General features: G+C 35.9%; 1 protein-coding gene across 1 annotated transcript; it reads right to left on the bottom strand.

Annotated features, from left to right (window-relative positions):
• Positions 1-323: 323 nt before the first annotated feature.
• On the bottom strand, positions 324-13,762 carry dgat1a (diacylglycerol O-acyltransferase 1a). Its single transcript, XM_044137645.1, has 17 exons — positions 13,225-13,762; positions 10,227-10,314; positions 7,956-7,996; positions 7,430-7,515; positions 6,186-6,238; positions 5,802-5,907; positions 5,461-5,589; positions 5,122-5,196; positions 4,681-4,784; positions 4,554-4,592; positions 4,196-4,237; positions 3,997-4,041; positions 3,698-3,810; positions 2,860-2,925; positions 2,685-2,772; positions 2,272-2,334; positions 324-2,184 (listed from the first exon to the last, which is right to left on the bottom strand). The coding sequence occupies exons 1-17, from the start codon at positions 13,509-13,511 to the stop codon at positions 2,038-2,040; spliced, it is 1,572 nt and encodes a 523-aa protein (XP_043993580.1). The 5' UTR covers positions 13,512-13,762; the 3' UTR covers positions 324-2,037.
• Between the last annotated feature and the right edge of the window lie 1,101 nt (positions 13,763-14,863).

Genomic DNA, 14,863 nt, shown 5'->3' with positions numbered 1-14,863 from the left:
ACCATTTAATGTTGAAATCAATGTAATTTATTCAAGTAAGTTTCACCAATGCACAAGTTTAGCAAATTTAAATGTATAAATTATATAAATTAAATACTGTTCATTTAAAGGTTATTTAAATAAACATGTCCATTACTTTGTCCTTAAAAATGTTTCAGCCACTATAAAATTGAAAAAATATAAAAAGAGGGATTTTATAATAAATGCCACCTTCAAATGATTATTTGAAAGTGAAATCTGCATTATTCAACTGCATAATCTGCTTGTTGCTGTTAATACCAGTTCAAATACTGCATAAAATATAAAACAAAAAAACTCAAGAGCAGATGGAAACCATCTTTAATCAGACAGCAGAAAAAGTTTTCAACCAATAAGAAAACAATTTACAAAACAGTTGTTTTACCTAGACTCCTTAACACGGTACAAACAAATCTGTTAAGAAATTCATTCATTTTCCAAGTTGTATCCAATAATTCAGTCAATATAAACTCAAAATTCCTCAACTAAAATTACCTCGGGTATGTTTTAGTCAAAACAAACGACTGTAAACTTTGCCATCTGTGCCTCTGGAAAGATTCTTCTTTAAATTTACTTTGCTGCCATCATTTAGTCAGATTTGACACAAGTGGATCAAAGTGAGCCAGGAAATTATTGAAATACTCCTAAAACAGGATTATTGCATTACAATTTAATTCAAATCTTGTTTTCAAAATAAGTTACAGAAAAACCCCCCAGAAAAAAAAACACTATTTAAATTACAACAACTGAAAGTTTTGGCATAACTTATAATTTAAATATTCACTTATAACAGGCACTTGTTTCTGATAGAGAAATCTAGTAGGTGTTTTCTGAAAGACAAATGCAAAATTATATTTTAATTTGCTGCAAAATATTTGCAGGCAACAGTGTCAGGCTGTGATGGCAATAAGATCAAATACTGCAAGAACTCTTTGCTTTTATCATAATATTAGGAAACTTCAACATGTCAGAATATAACTTAAACTAACATTCTTTTCTAAGGTAATAATTATACAGCTTAAGATGGTACATTCATAGAAATCTATTGCTTTTTTTCAATAGCATGCATCTCTCTAAAGTGCAAAAAATGAAAAAAAAAAAAAAAAACAAGAAAAAAAATGGCACTGCAGCAAAATATAACAGAACATTTTTTTAAAGCATGAAATCATTTGACAGTTAAAATGTGCAGAACACAGAGGAATCGGTTCACTATGCAGAGTCATGATTGGTTAAATTACTCCACATTATTGTCCTTGGTCCATTCAGTTCTTCTGGGAAGGGACGCCTGCTTACTTATAAATCAGTAGAAAGATCATTTTAACAATAATAATAATATATAATACTGTATTGCAGAAATAAGATGAACATTATTGGAATTAAAGGTAAGCTGTGGTCAACTTCAAAATCGGGACTCCTGATGTTTTTAGCCTTACTTTCCAGAGTGGAAAAAAAAAAAAAAAAAAAAGACAGTGACTTTTTGGCCACTTACACAGAAGCAAATCTCATTTAAAAGAAGCAAGATTCACTTCTGGATGCGTTTGCCTGGCAGTGGTTCATATCTATTGCACCTGATGAGTGTAAGTTTTCAAGCGGAGCGGCGTCCTCACAAAATGCTGAAGTGTTTTTTTAAGTCTAGATAATATGGACTTCAACTAAGAGGTTCGCAAAATGCATCTTTGGTGGAACTTACAAAATTTGAAGCAAATATCCAGCTTCAAACAAACAAAAAACAAAAACAAAACAGGGAATCCTGTCCTTTGACATTCATCAAAGAGGGGATTCAGTTTGAGTCCAGGATCAAATCATAAAAGATGAAATGAACAGATGGTGGCGCTGCATCTGGAGGTTTAGTTTGATTAGAAGTTGACAAAAGGTGAAAGTTCCCGTCATGTAAATGTCCTACATTGTTTCCCAACATGTTGTGGTCCTGTCCCCTCAAAGTGCAAAAATTAAAGCAGGAAAATCTCTGGCTTCACATTTTCCTTTCGGCTCATCTCAATTTTTTTTTTTTCTCCTGGGCTACTTAGTGCTTCCATGATGAATAACATAGTAGTCATGGAAATACATCAGCACCGCAATGGGCTGCCCAATGATGAGCGAGAGCCAGACGGCCGCGTTGCCGTAGTTCCCGTTCAGGTAGCGACCCACAAACCAAGCCAGAGGAACCTGCGGGGAGGAAAAGTGGGAATAAGAGGAAACCAGAGAGAGACATGACAATAAACAAACAGAAATAAATGATTCTGAGTGTTTTACCTGAGCCATCATTCCCATAAAGGCCCAAAGTCTGAACATCTTCAGAGGAACGCTAACCAGGTACTGAGAGGAGAGAATCCAGATTAAACGGGTTTTAAAAACGACACACTCTTCCATTAAGGCATCAACATGGAATAATTTAGTCTACATCTATTTATTATTTTACCAACATGTTGAAACATGATGGGATCCTAATGCTAAGAAATGTTGAATTCAGTAATATTCAATATAATAGAAACTTTCCAGCCAGTAATTTTATCTTTTGGAAGTTATTTTTCTAATTTCGGTCAGACTTTTTTTTTTTTTTGAGGGGGGGGGGGGGGGGGGGGGTGGAAAAAGCTTTTGATTATCAGAATTGAAGGGAAAAGAATATTTACATAAAAATATTCAAGGATAGAAAAATTGTCTCTTACCTCGTGGAAGAAAGCAGAAACTAAGAAGACGGCAGTTTGAGCCAGAAACTTGTTGGTCCCTCTTTTTAGCATCGGCTTGTAGAAATGTCTGTAAAACGGGCACAAACACACAATTTAATTTAGCCAAATAATTCAAACACATCGTTAACTAAAAACCCAGGAGCTTTGACCTCACCTCAGGCACCATTTGTGAACGGGCATATTCCAGTTAGCCCAGAAATATGTGACGGTCTCAGAGTTCCTGAAACGGGACAAAAAGGAAAAAATCATGATTTATAAAACCATTAGATGCGAATCAAACACCATAAAAGTTTTCTAAAAATGTTTTTGTTATTGACAATATTGTTAACACCACTAAAATAAAATCTGATGACCTTCTATTACTGTACATCTTGTCATTCAGAAAGCTGAACATTTCCTAAATTCAACAGTTTAAGGATTTTACAACGATTATAGGAGTTTTCTTCTTTTAGAGACGTTTTATTTTTCTACAGTGCATCTACATCAAGCTAATACTGCGCAAGCCAGTTACAAATACCAGGTTTTAAAAGTTATAAGAGCTCAAAGAAAAACAGAGATCTGGGTTAGCAAAGTAAAAGTCTGATTGGTGACAATCCGTTTGTATATTTTATATGTTGGCAAAATCAGACTTTTACTTTTCTAACCCAGATCTCTGTTTTTAACCGTCTTGCAAAGTATTAGCTTGACGTAGATCCACTTTAAAAAAAAGAAAAAAAAAAAAAAAAAAAAGACGTCGCTTAATTTCTAAAAGAAGAAAACTGTCGTTATAAAATCTCTTAACTGTTGAATTTAGAGACGAATTACAAGATGTACAATAATAGACGGTCATCAGATTTTATTTTAGTGGTGTTAATATAGTTATTATTTTAGTTGTCAATCACAAAAACATTTTTGAAAAACTTTTATGGTGTTTGATTCACATCTAATGGTTTTATAAATCATGACTTTTCCTTTGCAGTTTCCGCTCAAACTTGAAAATAAACTCAACTCACCACCAGTCCCTGTAGAACTCCCTGTCTCCAAACTGCAGCAGTTCTGCCACAAAGTTCATAGAGGAATGGAAAAACCAGTAAAAGAATATTAACCATATAAGATGGTTGGGGACCTGAGAGAGGAGAGCAGGGAGAGGAAGATGTTTGGGTTGGTTACGTTACACTACAATAATACATCAGAAGAACAGAAAATATCAAGCAGGGATTGTGTCTTGCATTAAAAGACATTTTTAGCTTAAATACTAGATTTTTATTTGTTCATTAATCTGCAAATTTGAAGGTTCTGCGCCGACACTCACTGCTAATTTGAGCAATCGCTCCACCATCCGAGAAAAATCCATTTCCTGCAACAAGCAAGGAATAAAAATTTACTCTTAAAATCAGGGATTACACGGCTTACATCCTGCATACAAGAGATAACATTTTAAGAACGACCAAAAACTTTAAATAAAAATAATAATAATCATCATTGTGTCTGTAGATAAGCAGCGTACATACCCGGAACGGTTTCATAGAATTTTGAATTGTGGGAACCATCCACTGAAAGAGACACATTTTAATTAATTTTGTTTAACTTCAGTCGGTAAATAAATAAGTATGATAGACAAAGATCAGAAGTGCCTCTTTGTAAGGTAATAAGTGGTTTATTCAGATTGAAAGTAAAACTCGGATTCAAACTGAAGTCTTGACTCTAAATTTATGACAATTTGAATCTGAACAGAACAGGTCAGCCACGAAAGCAAACTAAAATAAAGGTTTGCAATAAAAATGTACAACTGAGGGTTGTGGTATGATATTAGACGTGTAAATTTGTATTATTCTTGTGCTGTGATTCTAATGTCAAATACAATCATACCTGCTGTATCAATCCCACCAACAACTGCATAAGAAAAAGCTGGAAAAGAGAAGAAGTCGTGAGTGAAACGAATGCTTCACACAGCTGCACCTGCTGTAAGTTATAAACGTTACAACCTCATTCTCACCATTTCAAAAAGCCTTCTTATCAGGAACCGTTTACGTATCCGTGGAGATCGAGGGAAGTTGAGCTGGTAGCACAGAGTTGGGGCAAAAACAAAGTAGTACATGTCTGAAGACAAATAAACAAGTCAGGTCAACCGGTTATCCAACACTAAAGAAACAAAAGAAGAAGTCAACTAGATTTCTACTGAAACTCTGAGGACTGTCGTGTTCTGGATGACTAAATATCTACATCAGAAAGATTCAAATATTAACCAGATTAAATATTTACTCCATCTACAACTAATGCGATGCAGTAAACTGATTTGTAACATTACTATCTGCATCTGATTCTGGAGTTGATGTAAAAATCCTCATCAATGGATGTGTGTTCATCATCTTTGGGTAACAATTTTCAAATACATGTTTTGTGTAAATGTTCCTGGTTCGGATGGATTCAAAAGTACCTCTGTGTGTGAGGTTTCCTGGGTAGGAGACCAGAGGATGAACTGCTGAGCCGTTCGACTGCTGAACATCTGGACCTAAAACACAGAAGGAGAGGAAACAGACCTAAACATCTGAATTTAGGGATCATCACTCTCATCGGTCTGAAGTAAAGTGGTAATATTTTGCTTCTTTTATTTATTCCATCCCCTCTTTTCTGCACCACCATTTCGTAGGAAAGCTCTTTAACTAAATTGAACTCTGATAAATAAACAAAAACATCTCTGTACAGAAACATTAGCTTAATTCTCCAGTCAGGATGGTTCATTTACTCCTCATTTACTCCTCGCCGATACACTTACATGAATATGAGCGCGTTAAGCTTTTGGCTTTGGCTTGTCTGATTTCTCTGCACCACCTGTTGGCGTCCTGATAAGAGTAAAGCTTGAGAAACAGCACAGTGTAGATTCCTAGAGAAAAAACGCCACCCACTGACAGACAAGCACACAAACATTAATGAGAGGGGAAAAAATTTAAGTAGCTACACACAAAAAAAAAATAAAGACCTATTTGGCCATATAGATGGTCAAAATGAAAAATAAGATAACTTCTATGATTTTAAAATAAAATGACACACATGCTAAACATTAGTACCAAAAACTAAAAGGTTGGAGTCGGTGTCTTATCATGTATTTAAACACACCTGGGGTCATGGAGGTCACAGAGAGGACCGTGGCAGAGGAGAAGGTCAGCATGAATGTGAGGTTGAAAATGTGAAGAATCCTTCCAGTAGTTTCAGAGATCGTACCCTGGAAAATATTACAGAGAATATGCATCATTTTTTACGTTTGTCATGATAATAATTGAAGCGTCATCAGCTGTGGAAATGAAGTTATACACGATGCAATCTGGGTCAGAGAGGTAATGAATACGAGCACTGCTGGGCTAATAAAGCACATCATAAAAAGAATAACTCAATCAAACCAAGGCTGTTTATGATGTCTGGAAACAATAAACGGGTTTAAAGAGTTAAATGAAAATGTGTGTTAAATGGAAAAAGTCTATGTAGATTATCATATGGACCTACCACTGCCAGACGCCTCTCTACGTACAAGGCTGTCAAGATGAACAGGTTGGACACTAAAACAAACAAGAGGAACAGTTTCATGAGCTACAACCGTACATAAATACCAAGACTTATTAAAACACACCGATTGGAGCAAGGAATGTAAAAATAAAGCTTTTCCTTCAGCTACGTTTACAATAACCAATATCTCACAAAAACAACTAGCAGTGAGAAATATCTACAGATCTCAGTCAGAGGGAAAAAGATGAAATCTAAGCTGGATTTACAGGGGAGCAAAACTTTAGGAACAGGCCATTACTTCATGATTGACTCAGTTATGGCAGACGGCTGAGCATTGGTCCCTCCTGTTGAAACTGATGTTTCTCTCCACTGTTGTCACATCGTCGCTCAGCAGGAGGGATTACTGCAAAATCAACACCTTCATGGCACCAGCTGGGATCTTCTTACATAGATCCACTTAACAGAATCTCACTGTACTCTGTTATCAGTAGGTTCAAACTGATCTGAATTGAATTTAAATTAAAGATCTCTAAATGACTGGATTAGATGTTTCAGGATATAAAATGTACAAATTAGTTTTGTAAAGTAGATGCAAATTTACTACTATAAATAACACATTTTAGGCTTCGGGTCTTACTAAATTAATTTATTCTTTGTGCATTAAATAAGATTTGATCAGTATTGTCATAAAAAAAAAAAATAAAAAATAAAAAAATCACCAGCACATAATACATCAGAAGAAGATATATTGATTAGTATTCTGTAGTTTTTTTATTGTTACTCTCTGATAACTGTAAAAGAAAAAGTTAAAAACAACTTTCAGATAATGTTTAAAAGCAGGGAGCATTTGGATAACCTAGAGGCCTCACTTCCAAAAACATTCATTAATTTTAAACGTGTGCTTAAGGAGATAAATAGTATCACAACAGCAGCAAAAAAACAAAAACAAAACACTAATCTACTTTTAATGAAAAATAAAACATGACTATTTTCTACTGTCATATGTAAAAATAAAATGTGGCGTAGGAGAATGCAATGACTTTCGCTTCAACTTTCTGATAAGAAAAAAATCTGGCATTTTTTGCATTTCATTTGATTATGTGCTCCAAAGATACATTGTGATACCAGATGTGAGCTCAAACACTTACAACTAAAAAAAAAACCCAACTTCTTTGCATCAACTGTAAATACCAAAATGTAGTCATTTTTGTGTCCATTATATCAATAAAATAGAGGCTTCATACCAATAATCAGGCAGGCTGCTGGCCAGCTGTAGGGGTCCTTTAAGAAAAGAGACACGACTTGGATTGGATCTACTAGGATGCCATACCTGGAGGAAGAAAACGAGATCGTTTTACAGCCATGTGGTTAAATCAAGTGAAAGTGACATTAGTATTTGAAGTAGTATTACCAGAGTAGTATTTGAAGACAAATAATAATCTGGTTGTGGATGTGAGCAATTATAAGGAATTGAATTTTAATAACATGTTATGTTGCCTTTCCCGTTTTGAAAAGGGACCAAGAGTTGTTAGCCTCTGTATTACTGTAAGTTTATATTTCAGGGAAACAGGAAGTTATGGATTACTAATTAAAATGGTATAGTGATTCAGATTAGCTTGAAATTTCTGTACGTTGAATTTATTTTATTACAACTGTTGGAGTGACATTTACTGGACCCTGGAGGTAAAAGGAAGTAGAAACATGTTTGCATACATGTAGTTTTATAATTCTATATACACACATGTGGCTTCTGTGTTTGTGTGCACTCACTTGATGATGTTCTCCAAGAAGAGTCGTGCATTACTGAGCATCTACAAGGAAAAACAGAAAAGCAAAGGATAAGAAGTAATTAGAGTCAAAGAAAAGGAATCATTACTCCTGGCGATTCATCGAGTCTGAACTTTGCAAAGACGATTTTAAAAAATGCTCAGCTTCAAATCTCCTTATTGTTGTTTTCGAATCTAATAACTCCGGTCAGATCAGCCTGGAGATCGACACGTTTTTCTTTCACTGTATACAGAGTCAGATAATCTTCTAAGCAAGAACAGAAAAGTAGCTAAACAAGACCAAACAGTACCAACCAATAAAACACACAGAGAGGAAGAGAGTACAGGCTGAGTGACGTCTGTCAAAATCAATCACATTTGTTGTTTCACACCTAAACTTGGCAACAAATCCTGCTGCCTTCCCACCTGCAGTCATATCTTACCCTGCAGCTGCTCCCTATGCTAGCTAAAATCACTTTATGGTATCGTTGTGCATTGAAGTTCAAGGTTCAGCTTCACCTTCTATGATATAAAACTGTTTGCAGATAAAGTACATGGTGTAAGACGCATGCACACCATTTTTAAATCAGTCACGGTTTCCATGAGAGACAGTTTTTGGATAAATGCATGATCAGAGGCATGACATAGTCATGTTAAATAGAATATTCTATGGTTTGAATTCAATAATGTTCTTTGTCTGCACTGCTAACCTTTACCTTAGTAAGCTTTGAGATAAACAAGAGGTTCATCATGAATGAAGGAACTATTGGCCTTTGTGAAGCAAAAATGATTGCAAAATGGGTTCTCGCAACAGTTCAGCTGTACCAGTGTGTCCATAACTCTCCAAAAGCACAGAGACGTTAGAAAGTGAAGGAAGGTCGACTGATATAAATGGACGGCAGGAATACAGAGACTTTTACAAGTGGTATACGAGTGAAATCAAGGGGAAGCTTTCTTATTAATTAGTTGTTGGCTAAAATCCTCAGAATTAACAAATAGAAATACTTGAAGCATATTACTTTCAGTTGCACTTTTTAAATAACACTTTAGTGAGACAGACTTGTTTAACATTACTATAAGAAGCTGATACCACAGTGCACAAATGTGACAAAAAAATTATATGTCATTTATTTTAAGAAAAAGTGCAAAACAGTCAGATCAACTGCACAGATTTATAATTTGATTAAATTAGTTGTTATCCACAATGTTTGCAATACTTGTGACTAACTTTTTTCTGCACTAGAGATGCAACACATTTTGATGAGAGAAAGGATACTAGGGATAAATTAACTTAATCCTACCGACATACAAATATGATTTGGAGAAACAATTCAGCTTCTAAAGGCTGAATTATCAAAGATTTAGTCTGATAAGGAGAAAAAAAGAGAAGTTTTAATTTGGTCTAACCTGGTTTTCCCGTTGATCTCTTCTTTCATTTTATCAGGGCTTAATCCCAATTCATAAATAAAAACCTATGCGTTCTCACAATGATTCTCGGTTATTCCCCAGCCATCACAGAGAAATACAACAGAACGACAAGCATGAATTTCTGGTATTCTCCAATGTTCATACTCAAGGACGGCAAGGATAAACAAGCACAACATCCAATCTTTCCTCTGTGGAAACTTGCACCTTTGCAGACGACTTACTACCATTGGATATAAGTACATTACATAATATTAAGGTGATTATTACATAATAATGATTATTACCTTATTATTACATAATGATTATTACGTAATAATAAGGTGATTATTACCTTATTACATAATGATTATTACGTAATAATAAGGTGATTATTACCTTATTATTACATAAGGTGAAGTTATATAATAACATTATGAACTGTAACAGCAGCAGCCCCCACTGCTCAATACATTGTCTGTTGAGGAAATGTGAAATTATGACATCTGAAAAACACTGGCACTCGCCAATTTGTCTGGAATGGCATTAAACGCAATCGCAACATTTGAAGTGATAAAATACTCAACTTTGACATTAATAAAGCAATCAAACATGCCATCGAAATGACATTAACTCCTTATAATCTATCTTCATGTTGTCTGGTATGTAGTGCAAATTGGTCAGAGAGGCACATTTTCTCATAGTCACCGTTTTTAACTAAACACAGCTTGCATTTTTTATTGGACACACTGTTTTGTTTTAATATCAGTGTTTATAAACCTGACTGAAACAGCATCTGTAACTGCCACATGTGGTGCAAAGACATCGCTAACAAAGAAACATCTTTCAATGCCCACACAGTTTTACTCACCAGCATAACAACACACCAGTTTAGGATTCCTCTGTAGTTGCTGTAACCGCTGGCTGAGCTCAGGAGAGATTCCTGCAGGACATGGCAGCTGCAAAACAAAATGGAAATAAAACTTAAATGCCATACAAGTATTTTGAGTAAATAATTTGTTTAATGATTAAATAACCAGTGATTGCATTATCTGTCAAAGATTCTTGTTACTCATCAACAATAAATAAATAGAAAAGGTAACATTAAGATTAATAGAAAGACACCACAATTTGACTGCGTTCACACTGCAGCCTGAAGTGATCCAATTCCGATTTGTTTTGACATAATGCGATCTGTATCTGATCTTTTCGTATCTGAACAACACAGGTCGGAATTTTTTGTTTTGTTTTTATGCGACCCAGGTCACTTGGATATCCGATGTGTCCGTTTCAAATGTCACCTAATGTCCAGGTTGCATTAATCCGACCTGAACGTCACTATTACAACATCACTAGTTTGCGTCCTGATATACGCAAGCAGGAAAAAAACAACAACAATCATGGCGGAGTGTAATGACGACTAAGTTGTTAATATACTGGCTCCAATCGGACAACAACTTCAAAATCGAAAACTATGCTCCACAGTTGGCATCAATGTTTACATCCGTAAACACGGAGCACTTCTTCTTTTTATGGCGGTTGGCAAAACACTGAGCACGCGCTCTATGTGAGACGCTATTGCGCCCTCTACTGCGCATGCGGGGCACTTTCAGGTTGTTTGCTGTTGATACTGGAGATCACATACAAGTCACTTATATTTGGAAGTGTGAATGGCCACGGTAAAAAAAATAAAATAAAATAATAATTTTGTTAAAAATATCCGATTTTTTTTTTATCAAAAACAAAAAAAAATTTCAGGCTGCAGTGTGAATGTAGCCTTTATGACTCAACTTTGAAATCATTGTGTTGTATCTAACATATTCTTCTAAACATTTTCTGTATTTTTTTAAATACTCTTGCATTCCAGTATTTTATTTTATCCAATATTTTCTCAGGTAGACCATATATTTGTTTTGAACTTCTTCAAAAACACAGATTCTGCTCTACTATCCTCTTTGTAACTCATTCATGTTGTACCAGCCTGATAAGGAAATAATTTTCCCTGAATGAGTAACATACCGAAATCCAATCTCTGTTCCAACCACTGCAACAGGCAGTGAAAGAGTTGTGAAAATGTAGGTCAAAGGGTGTGATCATGAAAAGAATTGAGTAAATTTGGACTTTTCATCATCAGTCAGATTTTGTTCCCCACAATTATACATGAGAAAAAAAGAAAAAAGGTGTGCAGAAAGAAGGACTAGACATCTGAAAGGAAATGAGTAACAGAACTCGCTGAGCTTTTTTTCCCCACACCTTCTCAGTTTGCTAAAGGTTGCATTCAACCTTTCACACAATGAACAGGTGAAAAGGTTGAAAGCAAATTAAAACAGGATGACTCTCTCTCTCTCACACAAACGCGCGCACACACACACACACACACACACACACACACACACACACACACACACACACACACACACACACACACACACACACACACAAAAAAAAACCTCATTATAAGTAAGACAATGACCTAATTTCAAGGTTTCCTGTGTTACTAGAATGCTTATGTTCACATAGTTTAGATGCATCTCTAATAAGATAAGTGACAAACATGCGCAACAATAAATCAATATTAGTGCTTTGATGCATTTTCATAATTTATGTTGGATTAAAAACTACTAAAGCACATATTTTATTTGTTGTACCCAGAAAAAGACATTTAATTTAGTGAATATTAGAATTGGTAGCTATGACCTCAGTGAAAATGACACATGGTTTTTAATTATTTTTGCAACTAAGCATCTTAAAAATGTTTGGCCACATTTACTCGAATATGAATGGCAAAATGAAAGCCATTTTTAATAAAGAAAACCCTTAAGTAGACCATGGGATACAGCAAACATCTTGAAGAAGCTGCTTTGTGCAGAGCGATGACAACTCTACAGATTATTTTAAACACACCACTTCAACTGTTAAGCGTGGTGGTGGAGGCGTCGCACTGTGGGGATGCTTTTCATTAACATGGACAGAGCAGAGTCAAGCTAAACATGAGCAACCCTGGGGCAGGTGATCATATTCCAGCTAGGGGTTGAGATGTTAAAGCTCACAAAGAGAAATGGGGGCATTTCAACAGGGATTTCATCACAATATTCAGTATTGCCATCAGAATAACACATTTTCTTGATATCCTTGAGCCCAGGAGAACAACAACCCTAATCCTGTAGCAAAAAGCAGCAATAGAGCGGCTTAGATCAAATTATATTTGCATGTTAGAATGGTCCAATCAATGCCTAGGCCTAAGTGCAGCTGAAAAGTGGTGGTCAGACCAAATTAATTGAACTTCCAAGATGCTCATCATACAATCTGATTCAGCTGTCTTGTGAAGAAAAGTGGGCAAAAATGTCAGTTCCTAGACGTGAGAAGCAGGTAGAAACATAACCCAGAACACTTGGAGCTGTAATTGCTGCAATTTCAGAAAATGACACAGATGGAAAAAAGGGTGACAACGTCAAAATGTTCATTTATAAAAACAATATATTCTGATATGTGGCAAAAATGTACGCAATGTTGTTAAATGGAGGAAATAAAGAGAAGAGAGGCTTTTGGAAGGTTAAATATCAGTCTACAGACTTCTAGAATGAGTGGGACCATCAGTCTGATGGGTCTATAACTGGGTCTGTGTTGGAAACTATTGGTCGCATTTATTTATTATAAGAGAAACAATCATTAATTGGGCGGCTGCAAACACCCAGAGATGTATACCAAATTAGCTTAATACTACAAATCCCCAAGGAGGCAGAGGTGCATACTTACACCTAATATGAAGTACAGCATGTTTACAGATTGAAATAAAACGGATCTAAACATTATTCTTTTACTTCGTCGCCTACCGTAGGACCGTGTTTTTGTAAAAGACCCACGATTACCTGAGTCGGCCGTTGATATCTTCCAACGCACTGCTTTCCTTCCTCGGACTGTTACGGGACTGCTGCTGCCTTTTCCCCGACTCTTCTCTGCCCACATTCCCATTGTGACTGGCGTGCTGCTTGGAAACCTCCGGCGCCGCTGCTTTGACTCCAGCGGGACACTGTGGAGGTTTCCCCCCGGCATCATGCCCCTTGGTGCCGTTGGCTTGTTTCACGCTGCCAGCTCCTCCACCACCGGAGATGGTAGTCCTCCTTCTGCGTGCTGCGGGCCCTTTCGTGTCGCTCATTTCTGCAGGATTCAGTCACGCAGTTTCTATCTATCAGACATTGCTAATACATTACTGTCGTCGCTCCTTTTTCTCTCTCTTTGTCAGCAGAACAAACAGCAGCTGAACACTTCCCTCCTTGGAGATCTATGCCAGTACTAGTACAGAAATAAAGAGGCGCTTTATTAGGCTACCACTAAAGCTCAAGGTGCATTTGACTCTTCGGTTGCCAGACCTTCGTTTATTGAGCAAACATCCCCCTATCTGGCTTGACGCGCTGACCAACTTCCGCATTTGAAGCAGTTCTTTCGCAAGTTTTTTCCTTATCTACAAGAAAGATTAGCGCTCCTCCAACCAATAAATACAACCAGCAAGCTTTTAATTATACGTAGTAGTACTTTTATCAAATCATGACTGCTTTCTCAATCTTAAACCTATTCTTTTGCTTGTTTTTTTAATGGAATATTACAATTTTGTCTTAAAAATGTCTACCCCACTAACTCATTTTTAACGTAGTTCACAGTACAATTATTATTCACCAAGGAAATTTATATTTTTATGCTCTTGTGTGTAAAAACACTGCGGATTCAGATTTTTTTATTGTCATACAGTGAAATAAAATGACAATCTTCAGGACCATGGCTATTTAGAGGCACAGACAATATAAACTAAACATAAATCTTAGTATAAACTAAACCTGAAGACTGAAGCTTAGAATAAAAGTCAAGCTAAACTAAGGTTACTAGAGGATGGTCTTTCTGACTGAAATGTGCATAGAACATATGCAGTTTATCAGGGAGGAAGGAAAGAGTCAGAAGCAATATGCTGAATTTTTAAATTGTTGATGCATTTAAGCATTGAAATAATAGAAAAGTAATTTTTTTGCATTTTTTCTGAGAAGCTGCACACTGAAAAGGTGGAAGAGTTTGTATTTTTTTCCAACCCACTTTAATTTGTTTGTGTGTTCTTGGAAGAAAAATTACAAAAAGAATGTGCAAAGCATTGTTGTTTAACATCATCAGTCCACATTAGTGTCTATTTGGTTTGCATGACAGGAAAACACATAACTGAATTCTAGAACTGAAAAATTGAACTAATGATATTGATTACTACAAACCCCATAAATCTGCCTGCTTATTTTCTTTGCTACAGTACACAATACACTTCAGTTTCTTAACCATTTGATATATACAATATATTTGAGCTTGAAGTGCTCTAGAGTCCAAACTGGCACAGGGTTCATATCCAAATCTTGGGCCTGACGTACCATGAGACCCTCAGATAATAAACACTGCCTCAATGCTAATAACAGTCTGTCTCATTAGTCTACCCCCCTGAACCTTACTTAAATTGTTTATCTAAAGAAAAACTGT

Source organism: Gambusia affinis, linkage group LG14 (assembly GCF_019740435.1).
Source record: "Gambusia affinis linkage group LG14, SWU_Gaff_1.0, whole genome shotgun sequence".
Lineage (NCBI taxonomy): Eukaryota > Metazoa > Chordata > Actinopteri > Cyprinodontiformes > Poeciliidae > Gambusia > Gambusia affinis.
The sequence above is the reverse complement of the archived record's forward strand: the minus strand, read 5'-3'. Positions and strand labels throughout refer to the sequence as shown.